The sequence below is a fragment of the Hippocampus bargibanti genome, linkage group LG03, assembly GCF_051943395.1.
Source record: "Hippocampus bargibanti isolate YZ-2025 linkage group LG03, ASM5194339v1, whole genome shotgun sequence".
Classification (NCBI taxonomy): domain Eukaryota; kingdom Metazoa; phylum Chordata; class Actinopteri; order Syngnathiformes; family Syngnathidae; genus Hippocampus; species Hippocampus bargibanti.
In genome coordinates, this window is record NC_142736.1 from 859,847 (window position 1) to 878,507 (window position 18,661).

Consider the following 18,661-nt stretch of genomic DNA (forward strand, 5'->3'; position numbering starts at 1 on the left):
TTTTATCTATTGATCTACTTGTTTCATTATTTATTTATACATATATTTAATTATACATATATTTATTCATGTATTTATGTGTTAATTTATTTATTCAATATTGTTTTACATATATTTAATTTGACATATATGTATTTATTGTTTTATTTCTTTATCCATTCATATTTATTTATTATTATTTTACATTATTTCTTCATGTATTTATCCATTTAGTTATCTATCTATCCATTTATTTATTTATATATTTGTTAATTAATTTTTTTTACATAGATTTCATTATGTGTATATGTATTTATTGTTTTATTTATTCATCCATTCATATATTTATTTCTTTGTTTGTGCATTTATTTATCCATTTCTTTTTTTATGTATCTATGTATCTACTTGTTTCATTATTTATTTATACATATATTTAATTATACATATATGTATTCATTGTTTTATTTATCCATTCATGTTTATTTATTTATTTGTTTGTGTATTTATTTATTTATCCATCTATTTATCTACTTGTTTCATTATTTGTTTATACATATATTTAATTTTATTTAATATATTTAATTATACATATACTTATGTATTTACTTATGTGTTTATTTGTGTATTTATTTATTTATCTGTGTGTTCTTTTATCCATTTGTTAGTTTATTTAGTTATTAGTGTTTATTTATTTAATCAATGCTCCCAGACAGCGAAATTGAACGCTTTGCGTTTCTGCTCGGCGACTTACAATTTGTTTGTGTTCCTTTATACGTACTTATCATGTTGTATAAAAACTGAAAAAGTGACTTGATAATGTTTGTATCAAGTGCTTTTTGCATGTTTGCTTACCTGTGTGTGATGTCACGGCAGTTTGCGCTAGTTTCTTCGTATCGTGAACTTCAGTCGTTTTATGGATTGATGATCGTGTATATGCTAGTAGCACGTTGTTGGTACTTTGTGATCCTTTCCGGTTTAAAGACGTTGTCGCCATTTTGCAGCAAAAATGGAGTTTCGCCGTATGCCAAACATACAATAAAAATTTGGCGAGAAACCCATCAAAGTCAAGAACTCATAAACAATCGGGCGATGACACAATTTTGTTGTATGATCAAATCTTTGTGTTGCGCGAGGAGATAGATTTCAGTCTTTTGTCTTTATGTGTGGCATGACAATAAAGGCCTTTTGCTGCCATTTTAGCATCTTTTTCTTGTAGAAGACAAAAAAACTTATTGCCTCAAACACAGCTACAGTGATACCTTGGCTTACGAACTTTTCGGTTTACGAACGTTAAATTTATGACAATTTTACCTTGGCATACGAACTATTTTTCGGGATACACGCGGAGCGCCACAATGAGTGATGTGTCGTTCGCGAACGAGCCCTTTCTCCCCAACAATAAAATGGCAGCCGGCTTGTTTTGGTCCTTTATTCCCCACCCCCAGTCTTCGGTTAAAACCATGTGATTGGTCAAGAACGCAGCACTGAACACAATTGATGAGGAACTAGGTAAAATTATGGCAGAGAACCTATAAGGGATCATTCCTCAAGATGGTGAAAGAAGAAGGCTACGTTCCTCATCAAGTATTTAATGCTGAGTAAACCAGCCACTCCATTCCATCAAGCCATCAACGACCAACGATCACAAAGGTAAATAAAACCACTTTATTATATAGTAGTTTATTTCTTTAATTATAATACCATAGCACATTTATTAGACATAAAATACGGTATATTTTGTGTAGTTTTAAGGCTTGGAAAATTATGTTTTATAGGGACCTGGGAACGGATTATTCTCATTTTAATGGTTTCCTATGGGAAATTATTTTTTGGCATACACACTTTTCGCCTTACACACTCTCTCGGGGAAACAATTAAGTTCGTAAGCCAATGTACCACTGTAGGTTGTTTCCTAAATATCTGCATTGTGCGTTTGTGTATGTCCTTAGTCCACAGTACAATAAAAAAAAAAGCCTCGTGGACAAGGTATGAGAGGTTGTGGGCAAAAAGCAAGGTTACATACCGGCACCGCTGTCTGTTCCGGTGTCCTTTTCAGCCCTCTCGTTGCACGCTGCTGATGCATTTTTAATTGTCTCTCCAAGCACTTAAGGCGAGACGCATGTGTCATAAGCAATAAAGTGCAGCGACCACCTGTGGCCGAGGTCTGTTTTTGGCTCAAGTCAGGGCAAAGGCAGCGATAGCTTGGGGGGGTGTTGAGTCGGGGGCGCGCAATAGCTGGTTGGTGGCCCTCGAGGGAAAACGACAAGAACAAATGACTAACAGCAAATCCACAATGTAAAAAAGCAGCAAATTCAAAGAAAAAAAGGCAAAAAAAAAAAAACGGTACATTTGAACATAAATGTTAGCTAGCTATCTAGCTAGTGGTAAACTGGTCATCACCGAAAATCCAATTTTAGCAACACATAGAAATACAACTAAAATACAGTAAAGTCTCGTTATATCGATATCGGATATATCGATAGTCCCGGTTATATCGATACTATTTCTATGCACGCACGGAGAAAATTACATGCAAACAGGGTCGGATATATCGATAGTCCCGGTTATATCGATATTTTTTCGGACTCCCTTGAATATCGATATAACGAGACTTTACTGTAGTAAAACATACACTTGCGTCAAGTGCATGTCGAAACGTATTTTCTGTGTCCGAGTGGCGCAACAGAGGCTCCCCGTGACATTTGCGATCCAGCTGCATTTGTCTGGCACACCTCACCAAAATGTCAACTCGATGACTGATCGAGAAAGAGCACCTGGCCCGAGCGATTTCACCTGTCCATCAGAACAAACATCAGCAACGAGCAATGTGCTTGTCGCAGGTGTGCTGGGTTTGCAGTTCATGTCAATGTTTTTTTTTTTAATAAATAAATTCATCTGACTGTCTCTTCAATTCAAACTCGCACTCCTGCACTTAAATTGAGTGGCCATTACAGCTTGGTATGCCAGCAATAAAAAATTGTTGACACCTCAGTTTACGAATGCTATCGCTCACGAACTTTTTGCCTCACAAACATTAAATTCACACGCATATTGTCTGGGCTGACGAACTAGTTTTTTTGCGGACGAAGCAAGCCACGCTGCGCCACGGTGGCTGGCGGACTAGTTTTCGACACCCCTTTCTGTGAGTGCAGACGTGGTTTGTTATGGAGTGGACTACTTTTGCTATTATGGGACCGAAAAAGACCCCACCACAGGCTAGTTTTAAGCCGAAGAGGGCACAAAAGAAAATTATAATAATAATAATAAGACATTTCATTTATAAGCGCCTTTCAAAACTCTCAAGGACACTTTACAGTCACTGGATATTTTTTTCTGTGGGTGAGCAGTGACAAATTATGGTTGAGCAGAAGGAGATCATCGAAAAAGACGATTATTCTCATTAGCATGGTTTCCTATGGGAAATTAATTTTTGGGATACACACTTTTCGCCTTCCACATTCTGTCTGAGAACCAATTAAACTCGTGAGCTGAGGCATCACTGTACTAGTTAAAAACCGTCCTCCGAAATAGCAACAATATTTTAAAAACCCTCATTTGTATCCATAACCCTCAGATGAAAATGTACTCGGAAACCCTAACCCTAGTTTCAAAGCACAATTTGAAACCATAACCCTCATTTCACATGCTAATCCCAGTTTAAAAACTCAAATTAAAACCCAAACCCTAGTTTAAAATCCTACGATTGGACCTTGGAACAAGTTTACAACCCAACTTTGAAAACTCAATACGGCTTTAAAATGTTATCTTTAAACTGTGACCCTGCTTTGGAACCCTAACAATAGTTTAATACCATATTTTGATGAATTGCGCACGCTAGTCACGTCAGGTGGAAAGTTCGCATGAGTGATTGAATCAATAAAACATGCGACGCTTCGCATCAGTTAATTATTTTCAATGATGTGAAAAGATGATGAATCTTAAAACAGATTCCGCTTTTAGTTCCGTTTTTTTTTTTCTCCTCGATGTGATGTAACTGCTTTCATAAACAGGGAAAATAAAATAGAGACACACAACAGCAGAATTGGGCTCCGGAAGCAATAAAAAAGAGCTAGCTGTTGTCGTCTGACATCTGACATATCAACAGCGTGATTGACAGGTGACTTGTTAGGGCTAGTTGTTACTCACAAACTGCCTCGCTCCAGAATCAAAACAATGGCTTCAGAGAGTTCAGATTCGGAAAAATATGCTTTCTTGTTACTCATCCAGTTATGAATATGATTCAAATAGTTCTGAAGAGGAAAGCATAAATGTTTGCAATCGATTAAAGGAGTCCTCCCATGTCAATTCGAGCCGTCAACGACAGCAATGTAGCGTCCCAGAAAATGCACAAGATGGCGCACAAGCTCCGTTGGAAATGGGCTGATATGTTCGCTGGGAATTTGTGTCAACTTACACCTTCTTTATGCGCGTTACCGCAATTGGCTGCCACACACAACGATTCACCATCGCGTTATTTATGTCATTTTCCTTCTAATCTCGTCATCAACACGGTGTTTTCAAACGAAAAAAAAAGTACCCAAAATGCATTGCGTGTCGCTTTGTCGGTCAGGGGCGTTCCGTCCGTGACGTCACTTAGGGCATCGTCATCAACTCAAAAACAAGACTTCATGAATATTCAGCGGCAGTCTTAAAATATAGCTTTATGCGCTGGAATCTTTGTCAAATGCGTTCAGTAGAAGTCATTTGAGGTGATTTTACAAATTATGGCCGTAACTTGTCCGGAGGTGTCGGTTGTCCTTTAAAGTGACCTGCGATTGACTTCTGGTACCCAGAAACAAGACAATCGGATAGAAAAAGAAAATTGGACAATGCCTACAAGGAGGCAGGGGAAAAAGAAGTGGTTTCAACAGTGAAAAAAAGAAAAAAAGCCGAAAAATAAAAGATAAAATTCTGTCTAGGTGGAGGAAAACCTGATTGCAGTGACGACGGGGACATAAATTTGGAGTGAACGGTCCTTAGCGGGCTTTTGCTAGCAAGCGCGACCATCCAATCCTCTGTGGTCTGCCCCGACGGCTTCGGAAACGCTGCTAAATCCTTGTTCTCTATAAAAAAAAAAATAAAGAAATAAAAAGACATACATAAATAAGTAAGTAAATAAATAAATAAATAATAAAACATTTTGGCGTGTTAGTTATTTTTAGGGAATACAGTGATACCTCGGTTTACAAACTTTTCGGTTTACAAACGTTCCATTTATGAAAATTTTACCTTGGCATATGAACTTTTTTCGTACACGGAACTGCCACAATGAGTGATGTGTCGTTCGCGAATGAGCCCGTTCTTCTAAGAACAAAATGGCAGCCGACTGTTTTTGTCCTATATTCCCCGTCTCCAGTCTTCGGTTAAAGCCACATGATTGGTCAAGAACGCAGCCCAGCTAAACAGAACACAATTGATGAGGAACTAGATAAAATTATCACAGAGAAAGCACCTACAAGGGATCATTCCTCAAGATGGTGAAAGATGAAGGCTAAGTTTCCTCATCAAGTGTTTAATGCTGATGAAACCGGCCACTCCATTCCATCAAGCCATCAACGACCATCACAAAGGTCATTAAAATGACTTTATTATATAGTACAGTTTATTTCTTTAATTATAATACAATAGCCCATTTATTATACATAAAATAAGGTATATTTTGTGTAGTTTTAAGGCTTATTTAGTAGAAAATTATGTTTTATGGGGACCTGGGAACGGATTATTCTCATTTGAATGGTTTCCTATGGGAATTTATTTTTTGGGATACACACTTCGCCTTACACACTCTGTCTGGGTCCCAAATAAGTTCATTAGCCAAGGTATAACTGTACTCCTAACTCAATTTCGATCTGAAAATGTCTGATAACTTGAAATAAGTTTTGTTTATTTGTCGGCATCGAGACGCTCTGACGGAAATTGCGATTTTTGAGTTGGGAGCAAAACCCGGAACATATTTAGCAACGGGCGGCTACATGCTACTCTCGCTAGCGCTAGCTAGCGACTCCATCGTTTCACCCGAGCAACATTTTTGGAATCGTCGCCGTAGTTGAATTCGAAGAAATGAAAAATGTATTATTATTATAAAAATAAAATGAAAAACGTATTATTATTATTATTATAAAAATAAAATGAAAAACGTATTATTATTATTATTATTATTATTATTATTATTATTATTATTATTATTATTATTATTATAAAAAGGCGGACTCACACTCACCTCAGAAGCTGTTCCAATTCCCGTTTTATCTTGGTCACGACTGGCGGACCCTGATAGGCCAGAGCTGTGTAAATCTGAACCAGCGATGCACCGGCGCGGATTTTATCCATGGCGTCCTGTCCGCTGGCCACGCCGCCGATTCCGATGATTGTCACTTTCCCTACGACGACATCGTCACACTGACACTGAATGTCACTTTGCAAAGGAGGAGGGGTAAGAAAAAGAAATGCAGTGGTACCTTGGCTTACGAACTTAATTGGTTCCCAGACAGAGTGTGGAAGGCGAAAAGTGTGTATCCCAAAAATTAATTTCCCATAGGAAACAATTCAAATGAGAATAATCCGTTCCCAGGTCCCCATAACACATACTTTTCTACTAAATAATTCTTAAAACTACACAAAATATACCTTATTTTATGCATAATAAATGTGCTATGGTAGTATAATTAAAGAAATAAACTGCACTGTCTAATAAAGTCATTTTATTGACCTTTGTGATGGTCGTTGATGGCTTGATGGAATGGAGTGGCCGGTTTCCTCAGCATTCAACACTTGATGAGGAACGTAACCTTCGTCTTTCACCATCTTGAGGAATGATCCCTTGTAGGTGCTTTCTCTGCCATAATTTTACCTTGTTCCTTGTGCGGGTTATTTGTGGAGCCTGATTGATGGGAATTTTAACCTTGCAGTCTACACTCTGCTTTTGAACTATCAAAGTCGAAACAAGTCCAAATGTCACTGTTTTCTTTCCATTTTCTCTCTCTGTGTCGTCTGCCTGTCTCTTTCATGTTTAACGTGGCTTAAACCGAAGACTGGGGGCGGGGAACAGAGGACAAAAAAAAAGCTAGTTTCTTGTTCGGAGAACGGGCACGTTCGCGAACGACACATCACTCATTGTGGCACTCCGTGTGTATCCCAAAAAATAGTTTGTATGCCAAGGTAAAATTTTCATCAATTTAACGGTCGTAAACCAAAAAGTTCGTAAGCCAAAGGTTTCATAAACCGAGGTATTACTGTAAAAGACATCTCCCTGTACCTTTTGTGAGTGTGTACATTTCACTGACGGTGTTTGTGGACATGTCTTTGAGAGGTTGGCCGCTCAGCCCGCCCGTCTCACACCTTTGAGGATCTTGTAGCACCCCCGGCCGGGACACCGTTGTGTTGGACACCATTAAGCCGTCCACTCCTAGCTGCAAAAATAAATTAAAAAATAAATAAATCAATAAACAGATATGCAAATTTCCTCATTGTGGGACTATTAAAGGCTTTCTGATTCTGATAGATAAATAAACAAATCAAGCAATTAAATAAAAAATGAAATAGAGAAAAATGAATGAATAAAGGGTAACTAAATAAATAATAAAAGGGTAACTAAATAAATAAATAAACCAAAATAAATACCAACTCAAATAAACCGATTAAACTGACAAAATAAATAAATATGAATAAGAATAATACATAAATAACAAACAAAATGAAGATGAATAATACATAAATAACAAACAAAATAAGTAAACCAAACGATTAAAGCAAATAAATACATAAGGTATTTAAGGTAAGGTGAAAAGTTCGTCTGCCAAACATGTATTTCTCATAAGAAACCATTAAAATGAAAATAATCCGTTCCCAGGTCCCCATAAAACATAATTTTCTACTAAATAAGCCTTAAAAACTACACAAAATATACCTTATTTTATGTATAATAAATGTGCTATTGAATTGTAATCAAAGAAATAAACTGTACAGTATAATAAAGTCATTTTATTGACCTTTGTGATGGTCATTGAAGTAGTTGCCTCTTGATGATATCCGAGTGAAGTTGCTGTGCTTTCTTGGCAATAATACCCTCACTCACACTGTCCCCCGCTAGCTGCTTTTCATTAATCCAAATCAACAGAAGTTGTTCAACCTCTTCTATTGCCTGAGACCGTTACTTGATGTCACCTCGAAAATCACAAAGGAAATCATTTCTATGCCTTAAAAGAGTTTTGAACGATCTGCAGGAATGCTAATTTAAAATAAAATTTCAAAAAAACTTGCTGATAATAAACGGAAGCGATATGGACTCAAGATGATGATTAACATCAAACCTCAGTCACCACGTCAGCAATGTCCCGTTTGTCCTGCGCGCTGAGGTCAGGCGCGATCTTGACCAGCACCGGAGGCTTGTGACTTCCTTGCATCCCATTGCGCTCCTTCAACACCTTTTTGAGGCCACATTTATACGTTAAAATAAGATAATGTTGCTTTTTTTTGCTTTGTTTTAGCTGCGGTTGCGACATACCAAATGTAAAAGGCGACGTAGTTCAGTTTTGCCTTGTAGGTCACGGAGGCCGGGCGTATTGGGACTGCTGACGTTCACCACGAGGTAGTCCGCCAGGGGGCCTAGCGCGTTCATCCCCTCCAAGTAATCTGCCCGAGCATCCTGGGACTGCTTGTTCTTCCCCAGGTTGATGCCCAGGGGAAGGCCAGCTAGAAATTTAAAAAAACATCAAGATAAAAGACAGGAAAACAAAACAGTGCGTCATCACACGTGTGAGTCAAGCAGGGCAAACGCAAAAAATACAAATTCAGAGAGAGAATCCACAACGAGGACGATCAAACCTCTTGTTTGCTCCCGTTGAGCTGCCTGGCGGTCTTGCAACCTCTGCTGCGCTTCTCGAACGCCGCAGCTGTTGAAACCGTACCTAGACAGAAGCGCGCGCACACACACACACACGCGCGATTTTTATGACTAAAGCATTGAAAGATCAACATATTGGAAAAAAACTCACATTTTAGTAGTACATAAATATATGTATAGGAAAAATAAATAGTACAAAAAATATATACTGTATAGTAAAAAATGTATATATTTTTTATATATTTTTTTTCTTTGAAATATATATATATATCTTTCTTTGAACATAATAATAATAATAATAATAATAATAATAAAAATAAAAATACTAATAATAATACTAAAAATAGTAATACAGTAAAGTCTCGTTATATCGATATTCTCGGGAGTCCGAAAAAATATCGATATAACCGGGACTATCGATACATCCGACCCTGCGCGCATGTAATTTTGTCCTTGCGTTCATAGAAATAGTATCGTAATAAGCGGTACTATTGATATAACCGATATCGATATAACGAGACTTTACTGTAATAGTAATAACAATAGTAATAAGAATAACAATAATAATAATAACAATAGCAATAACAACAATAATAATAATAATAATAATAATAATAATAATAATAATAATAAAAATAATAATAATAATAATAATAATAAATTTGATTTAGAAACACCTTTCAAAACTCTCAAGGTCACTTTACAGTCACACGAAAATAATATTTTGTCCAACATTTAAAATATTTTATAAATCCTGTCTATTTTGTTCCATTTTGTGTCACTTTCAGTCGTCACAAGGCTGTTTGCGATATACGTGACCTGAACGGACAACATTTATCTTCATGTATACAAAAGTATACGGATCTTCACCAGTACCTGTTGATGATGGCCTGGTCCACCGCCAGTCGGAAAACACGCGGTTTGGGGTTGCCGTCTTGCGGTTTGGGGGTGACTGTCCCGACTTCGACGAAGCCAAAGCCTATTTTGTACAAACCGTCCACCGCTTCTCCGTGCTTATCGAAGCCTGCTGCGATCCCGACGGGGTTTTTGAACTTTAAGCCCAGGACGTCAACTCCCTGCACACATCAGAGGATCAACGTAGTTCAAGAGGACGCGATTTTGTCTTTAAAGGACAACTGACACCATTTTTTTGTTTCCTACGTTTTATAGCATCTAAAATACCCAAAACTCGCAGGCTGATATTTTTAGTCAAATGCAAAACACCAATAAAAATGTCTCAAAACTGCCACAAAATCAGCTCGGAATTGGGCTGATTCAGAAAGTCCCGCCCCCTTGTTCGTCAAAGTCATCTTTATTGTCAAATATGCTAATATGCATGACATACAGCACAGATGAAATTACTGTCCTCTCGGCACTAATGACTTTAACAAACATAATAAAAACGAAAACGCCATTTTGCCAATTCAGAAAGTCCCGCCTCCTTGTTTGTGACATCACGCCAGGATACTCCTTCACAAACTGCCTTGCTCCAGAATCAAAACAATGGCTTCAGATTGGGAGAAGATGCTTTCTTGTTACTCATCCATTTATGAATATGATTCAAATAGTTCTGAAGAGGAAAGCATAAATGTTTGCAATCGATTCAAGAAGTCCTTCCGTATCAATTCGAGCCATCTGGACTTCAATGTAGTGCCCAGAAAATTCCCAAGATGGTGCACAAGCTCCGTTGAAAATGGGCTGATTTGTTCGCTGGGAATTTGTGTCAACTTACACCTTCTTTATGCGTGTTACCGCAATTGGCTGTCACACACAACGATTCACAATCGCATTATTTATGTCGTTTTCCTTCTAATTTTGCCATCAACACGGTGTTTTCAGACGAAACAAGGTACCCAAAATGCATTGTGTGTCGCTTTCTCGGTCAGGGGCATTCCTTCCGTGACGTCACGTAGGGGATCTTCATTAACTCAAAAACAAGACTTCCTAAATATTCAGCACAAGTCTTAAAAGGTAAAATATAGCTAGCTATATGCGCTGGAATCTTTGTAAAATACGCTCAGTAAAAGTCATTTTGCAAATTATGGACACAACTTGTCCAGGAGGTGTCGGTTGTCCTTTAAACAAGAAAATGGACTCACCAGCGACTCGGGATCTTGATAGCGGTTGAGAGGAACCAAACCAAGGCTGATCATTTTCACCGCGAGCATGTGGGCCGTCTCTGCCCCCGTTAGCCTTTGCAGCAGGGGCATCAGTTGGTTGGCATAGAAACGCTCATCTCCCACCACGGTCAGGTAGGAGGCAAAGAGGAGGCTACCCGAACTGATGATTTTTGCTGCTTCTTTTAGCTGCTTCTGTACACACAGCCCGGAGAAAAGTTCACACCAATATGAACGTACTGGATCGCTTCATAAAATTCCGATTATGGACAGTACCTTTCTGTCTTTTGGCCTTTAAAGGACAACCGACATCTCCGGATAAGTTGTGTCCATAATTTGTAAAATGGCTTCAAATGACTTCTACTAAGCGTATTTTACAAAGATTCCACGTTTTACAAATATTTTATGTTTTAAGACTCGCGCAGAATATTCCGGAAGTCTTGTTTTTGAGTTGGTGACGAGTCCTCACCCTACGTCACTGAAGGAACGCCCCTGACCGAAAAAGGACACATTGTAGCAGTCCTACCATCACGTCAATGCATTTTGCTGTACTTGTTTAGGTCTGAAAACTTCGTGTTGCACCAAAAAGAGGCAGAAGAGGGCGACAAAGCTCCATGTAAGGAATTAATCAGCCTGTGGAAACGGGCTGATTAATTCCTTACATGGAGCTTGGTCGCCATTTTCTGCCTTTTTTCTGGTGATCGATTCCCCCCCCCCCCCATTGCCTCAAAATGGCACGGAATAAATTCTTTAATCGATTGCAATATGCTTTCCTCTTATGAACTATTTGAATCATATTAATAACTGGATGAGTAACAAGAAAGCATATTCTCCGAATCTGAAGCCATTGTTTTGATTCTCCAGCAAGGCAAGACGTCTTGGGGTGACGCCACGAACAAGGGGGCGGGACCTCCTTAAACTGGCCACTTCCGGTTTCCTTTTTTTGCAGTTTCAGCACACTTTAAGTCATTTTTATTGGTGCTTTGCATTTGACTAAAAATATCATAGTGCGTGTTTTGGCTATTTTAGATGCTATAAAACGTTTATCTGGAGTCAGTTAGGAAACAAAAAAGTGATGTTGGTTGTCCTTTAAGGCTTGTCACTTCCTTCAACCTCGGCGGTTGATCTAACGGGGAAAAAAGACGACGGATAAATATTTGAAGTCAACGCACTGAATGTTGTGTGATTTGGATTAGCGGTGTCATAGCAATTTTTTCCATCGGTTTTGTATCAGAAAACAATGTTATAGATCGCCATGAAATATTTATAGCTCAAGGCGCTAATACAACAACGGATACCATTTCCGACGAACTCCCACAAAGCCTGTTTTGCTGCTTGTTCTGCTTGGCAACAGTGTGGCTAAAAGAACCATATTTCCCCTCTTATGTCCGTGATAAAACGAAATGAAAGTCTCATTTTACCTTTAAATGTGCCGCCATCGCGACTCAGTTTGACATTCAGTGAACGGACACCGTCAGCTCAGTCTTCCATGAAAAGTACAAACACGCGTGGTTGGGCGGGGAAGAAAACGTCATCATATCGCGAGATTTCAACACGTCATTTAACATGGCCAACGAGAAGGGAGGTTTTTTTTATTTTTATTTTTTTTTATTTATTCAAATGGCATGCAAACATACAAAGCAACAGAAACAAACAAACAACACTGCAAACAAAACACAACAAAAGCAAACAAAACCATTGGTTTTGAATAGCTCGTGGAGCTTCTAGAAGTAAATCTGAGGTGTGTCACAGCAAATCTTTCTGCATACTTATATACTATTTTATATTATTTTCCAAATAGTTGGCAACATACATTAGGTGACATAATCGCATAATTGCGTAATAGACAGTAACATACATTAGGTGACATAATCGCGTAAGAGACAGTACCTGATCGTACAGGAAATAGGAGTTCCTGACAGATAATCATTATACAAGAAGAAAAAAGAGGAGAGAAGAAAAAATAGAAGAGAGAGAGAGAGCGGGGGGAGGGGGGTGCCAGGGTTTTTAACATTTCTTCGAGTCTGCACAACATAGTGAAATTGACAAAAAAGAGATGGGGGGGGGGGAGCACCAGATGAATCGGCAAGCACATCACCCTATGTCATATTTCAGCAACAAATCATGTGTTTTGATAGCGTTTGGGTCGGCAGATGGTGGAATTGTTTTCTGATATAGTTTCATTTCATTTTGAAATATTACAAATAGGGGTTTCCTCCCACAAAATTTAGATTTATGAATATGATGTCTGGCAAGAAAAAGTAATAAATTAATAATGAAATATTTATCGTTGGTCTTATTGTAATATCCAAACAGCATGTCTTTGTAATGAAATATGAACGGAGAAGTGATTTTACATTGAACATATTTGACAAAGAGTTTCCAGAAGCGAGTAGTTTCGGGACAAGCCCAGAAGAGGTGAGTTGCAGTTTGAGGCTCAGCTTCACAACATGTACAAGATATATCCTGTAAGGACCGTATCTTATGTTTAACACGATAGCAACGGTGGTAAAGTTTGTAGGTTATTTCTCTATGTTTGTTTGTGATGAAATGGAGGTAGTTCAAGAACTGTCCACTAGAGGGCATCATTTGCTGCTTGAGAAGCCGTCATTTACAACCGGAAGTTGCTGGCCATTTGATAAATCATCATAAATGGGACTGGGACTGAGACTGAGACTGAAAATTAAAATTAAAATTAAAATTAAAATTAAAATTAAAATTAAAAAAATTAAAATAAATTAAGATAGGAAACCCGGAGTACCCAGAGAACAGCCGTGCTGGCCTGGTGAAAACATGCTAACTCCACAAAGGGACGCCAGAGGTGCAATCGAACCCGGTAGTGCCAAACCATGAGTTCAACACGCTAACCACTGTCAGAATCAGAATAAGTAATCATTTAAAGGACAACCGACGTCACTTTTTTGTTTTTTAACTGACACCAGAAAAACGTTTTATAGCATCTAAAATACCAATAAAAAAGACTTAAAGTGTCCAAAATCTGCAAAAAATCTACAATGCGTCTTTTTTAAGGTGAGCAGGCGGTCCTTTTCCGACGTCACGTACGGACTCGTCTCCAACTCAAAAACAAGACTTCCTGAATGTTCAGCGCAAGTCTTAAAACGTAAAATATAGCTATATGCGGTGGAATCTTATTAAAATACGCCCAGTAGAAGTCATTTGAAGCCAATAATAAAGACAAATATAAATAAAATAATAATAGACTAATAAAGGCATATCCAATCCAATCCAATTTTACAAATTATGGACACAACTTGTCCGGAGACGTCGGTTGTCCTTTAAGTGAGCGGGGAGGAAGGAAAATACCGCTGTTAACACTCCTGGCAAGGACCTTTGGATGCATTGAATGTTTCATGTGACTCTGAGGTCAGAGATGAGGCCCCCCCCCCCCCCACCCTGGCGTTGGTCGCCTTGTTTTCTTGGCCAACTTGTAACTAAATGCCAGCTTGCAGGGGGGGGGGGGGCATAGTGTATCCAGTCCAGGACTTGTTTTGTCCCGTTTTGCATACATAATGAGGTATCTGTCTTCATGTACTTTGTACAGAACTGAGGATCATTGTTTCAATGGAAAAAAAACAAAGTTAGCACAAGTTAGCTGATTTGTTAGCCTGAGTAGCTCGCAGAGACATTCGGAAACAACGGAGCCATCAGACTCAATATCTTCAGAGCCACGAGTTCTATTTGTGACGGGTGTCACAACAGTGACTGTCTTCATCCCCACGATGCTGCCGTATTAATGAAGACGAGACGCGTGGATGTGTCTTTTTATTTCTTTTATTTCTGCAACACAGTATGGCAGAAGGGATGGGTGAAGTCGCATGGGTTTCGTCTTGTGATTAACCTGAATCTCCTCGAGATTGTTCTCAAATGCAAAACATTGTAGATAACAAAACAGAATTAACAACGTGTGATCGTATAGTGGTTATTTACAGAAAAAGAGAATACAACACAAGTTCACTGTTATTTACAAGATGTCCCTGAAGGCATCATGGGCGGAGACTCGGCAGAACACGCGGTGCGCTTGTAATGGCGCCACCCGCCACGGACACTCACGGGCAAATGAAACACGACACAAGAAACTAAATATTGTTCAATAAAAACGAAATGAAACAATTATTACCTGCAACACAGTATGGCAGAAGGGATGGGTGAAGTCGCATGGGTTTCGTCTTGTGATTAACTGCGCAATAGAAAAGCACTATGAAGCACATGCGCTCCAAAGTTCCACTCGACAAAACGTGAAGTAAATAATGACACAAAAAGTAATCTGGACTCGAAATGAATAAGGGAACTAATTAGATAACACTAGACAGTACAAAAGGGGAAACAAAATAAGATATTGTCATGAAAATGCGCGTTAATCGAGACCAACAGAAAATTGCGACTCACCCTGAATCTCCTCGAGATTGTTCTGGAAACTATGGGCGGGACATAGTGCCATACTGTGCGCCGTTGCGTCACTTCCTTCATAATTTAATAACCTAAGTGTACAACGCCGTTACATATTTATCAGATAATATGTCATAAAAGTCGGAAATGTAACAATGTTAAATCAAACAGACATGTTTCAGTCTTGGGACAGAAGAAAATTAGCTTCTATAAAGCTTCACGTTGTAATCCGGTAATATGATAATTGCTTCATTCCCATAGAAAAACTGACTGTAAAGTGAGAGTTTTGAAAGGCACTTAGAAATTAAATGTATTATTATTATTATTATTATTATTATTATTATTATTATTATTATTATTATTATTATTATTATTATTAAGTCTCATATCGATATCAGTTATATCGATAGTACTGCTTATTACGATACTATTTCTATGAACGCAAGGAGAAAATTTACATGCCACAGGATCAGATATATCGATAGTCCGGTTATATCGATATTTTTTTCCGACTCCCGAGTAGATAATATATATATATATATATATATATATATATATATATAATGAGAATTTACTGTATTATTATTATTATTATTATTATTATTATGATTATTATTCTTATTATTAGCTAGCTATTAGCGATCTATTAGCGGTCTAGCTGGCTGGCTAGCTATCTAGATAGCTATATATTAGTGCTCTAGCTATCAGGCTAGCTATCTAGTAGTGGGCTGGCTGGTTGTCTAGCTATCTAGCTAACTATCTATTAGCTAGCTAGCTTTCTAACTATTTGAGGTACTTCTGGGTTGAGTGAACGCTGGCGCGTGTGGCTGCCGCTGCTCACCCACAGAAAAACTGATCCTGTGACTGTAAAGTGACCTTGAGAGTTTTGAAAGGCGCTTCTAAATGAAATTTATTATTATTATTATTATTATTATTATTATTATTATTATTATTATTATTATTATTATTATTATTATTATTACAGTGGGGCCTTGGCTTACTAACTTAATTGGTTCCCAGACAGAGTGTGTAAGGCGAAAAGTGTGTATCCCAAAAATTAATTCCCCATAGGAAACCATGAAAATGAGAATAATCTGTTCCCAGGTCTCCATAAAATATACTTTTCAACTAAATAAGCCTTAAAACTACACATAACATACCTTATTCTATGTATATGTGCTATTGTATTGTAATAAAAGAAAAGTATACAGTTGACATTTTCATTTTGTTATGCTTAGAATATCTTGTTTTCTAACCTTTCAACCCCCCACCTCATCTCCTTTCAATTGGTGCTGTGGACTGCAAATTTCCCCATTGTGGGCCGAATAAAAGTTTTCTGATTCTGATTCTGAAATACACTGCACTGTATAATAAAGTAAATTTATTATTATTATTATTATTCAAAAGCGCCATTCATCCGTTTTTTTTTTTTTGGTCTTCTGATGGTACCTTTGATTGATTTGACGCGCAAAAGCAACCACCCCATGCACACATTTGAGGCTGAACTCTGCATGTGACAGAAAACCACTCGCCTCCCCTACCGTGGACCTCACGGAGTCTGCTGAGTTGCTTACGAGGACGAAAGATGATCTCGGTGGTGTTTTGTCTTGGTGTCATCAGACAGCGACATCATCAATCATGAGCGAGGTTACAAAAGGGAGATGAGATAATGAGTGAGACCACGAAGACCCGGTGAGCGATAGCTCAAGTTCCCGACCCGATGACACGGCAGCGGTTTACCCTCCTGCCGGCATGAGCACCGGCTATTAGCATCGCTCGCTAATAGCAATCACATTTATGCTTTCCTCTTCAGAACTATTTGAATCCTATATCTAACTGGATGAGTAACAAGAAAGCATCTTCTCCCAATCTGAAGCCATTGTTTTGATTCTGGAGCAAGGCAGTTTGTGAAGGAGTATCCTGGCGTGACGTCACCAACAAGGGGGCGGGACTTTCTGAATCTCCCCAGTTTTGGGACACTTGAAGTCATTTTTCTTGGTGTTTTGCATGTGACTAAAAATATCAGTCTGCGTGTTTTGGGTATTTTCGATGCTATCAAACATTTTTCTGATGTCAGTTAGGAAACCAAAAGAAAAATGCTGTCGGTTGCCCTTTAAACGGGTATGATATTTATCCTCGGTAACTGATTTCCCCACTCTGCTTTTTGTGATTGTGAATGGCAGATGGCGGGTCGATGGTAATCCCAGATGCCCAATGTCTTGACCCTTTGCACTCAGCGACCCCCCCCCCCCCTCCACACCCCAAAAAATAACCTTAACGAAGCGGCTGAGCTGAGCAACCAAAGAGCTGCTTTAACCTGGCGAGTAATGGCTTCGTCAGCAGTCACTAGATGAGCTTGAGCGTGAGGTTGGGGGGGGGGGGGTTTGGATGGATGGGTATTAGAGCTCAATTGAAGCCAATGGGATGGGAAAACACGGCCCCAATTCATCCCCTTGACGGTTATTTTCAATATTTGCATGATCAATTCATAATTCCGCGCTCACTTACTTGAATGATGATCTACAATGGCTTCAGAAGATCCTAAAGCACCTTCATCTAACTGTGGGGTAATCAACACAATATGAGCGCCGTAAAGTCATACACTGCAAAAAGTGAAATTTTATTCATATAAAATGTCTTAAATCACTGCAATAAATACTTGTTTAATATAATATTTCTTATTAGCTGTCTCGCTGGCTGGTTGCCTATCTAGCGATCTATATATTAGCTGGCTAGCTATCTAGCCAGCTATCGGGCTGGTTATCTATTAGCGATATATTAACTAGCTTTCCGGGTTGAGTGAACGCTGGCGTGTGTGGCTGCCGCTGCTCACCCACAGAAAAACTTATCCTGTGACTGTAAAGTGACCTTGAGAGTTTTGAAAGGCGCTTATGAATGACATGTATTATTATTATTATTATTATTATTATTATTATTATCTGTAGAAGCAAAACAAATAGACAACTATACATTTTTGTACCTTACAGAAACGTAACTATGGTTTGCTTGATAGAGTGATACCTCAGTTTACGTACTTAATTGGTTCCCAGAAAGTGTAGTGTGTAGGGTGAAAAGTGTGTCTTCCAAATATTAATTTCCCATAGGAAACCATTAAAAATGAGAATAATCTGTTTCCAGGTCCCCATAAAACATAATTTTCTACTAAATAAGTCTGTAAACTACACAAAATATACCTGCTTTCATGTATAATAAATGTGCTGTTGTATTGTAATTAAATAAATAAACTGTACTGTCTAATAAAGTCATTTTATTGACCTTTGTGATGGTCGTTGATATAGTTGTCTCTTGATGATAT

General features: G+C 38.2%; 1 protein-coding gene across 3 annotated transcripts in view; it reads right to left on the reverse strand.

Annotated features, from left to right (window-relative positions):
* Positions 1–573: 573 nt before the first annotated feature.
* Positions 574–18,661, reverse strand: part of dhodh (dihydroorotate dehydrogenase) — a 52,540-nt gene continuing 34,452 nt past the window's right edge. For 2 of the 3 annotated variants that reach the window (XM_088991429.1, XM_088991428.1), the window contains exons 4-11: positions 10,921–11,133; positions 9,698–9,897; positions 8,803–8,885; positions 8,483–8,670; positions 8,289–8,402; positions 7,235–7,388; positions 6,200–6,359; positions 574–5,042 (exon numbers count right to left, since the gene is read on the reverse strand). In XM_088991429.1, the coding sequence (XP_088847555.1) occupies positions 4,970–5,042; positions 6,200–6,359; positions 7,235–7,388; positions 8,289–8,402; positions 8,483–8,670; positions 8,803–8,885; positions 9,698–9,897; positions 10,921–11,031 (1,083 nt within the window). In that variant the 5' untranslated portion in view covers positions 11,032–11,133 and the 3' untranslated portion in view covers positions 574–4,969. Of the gene's footprint in view, positions 5,043–6,199; positions 6,360–7,234; positions 7,389–8,288; positions 8,403–8,482; positions 8,671–8,802; positions 8,886–9,697; positions 9,898–10,920; positions 11,134–12,359; positions 12,450–18,661 lie in introns of those variants that run through there. The other variant, XM_088991427.1, reaches the window with a different exon arrangement.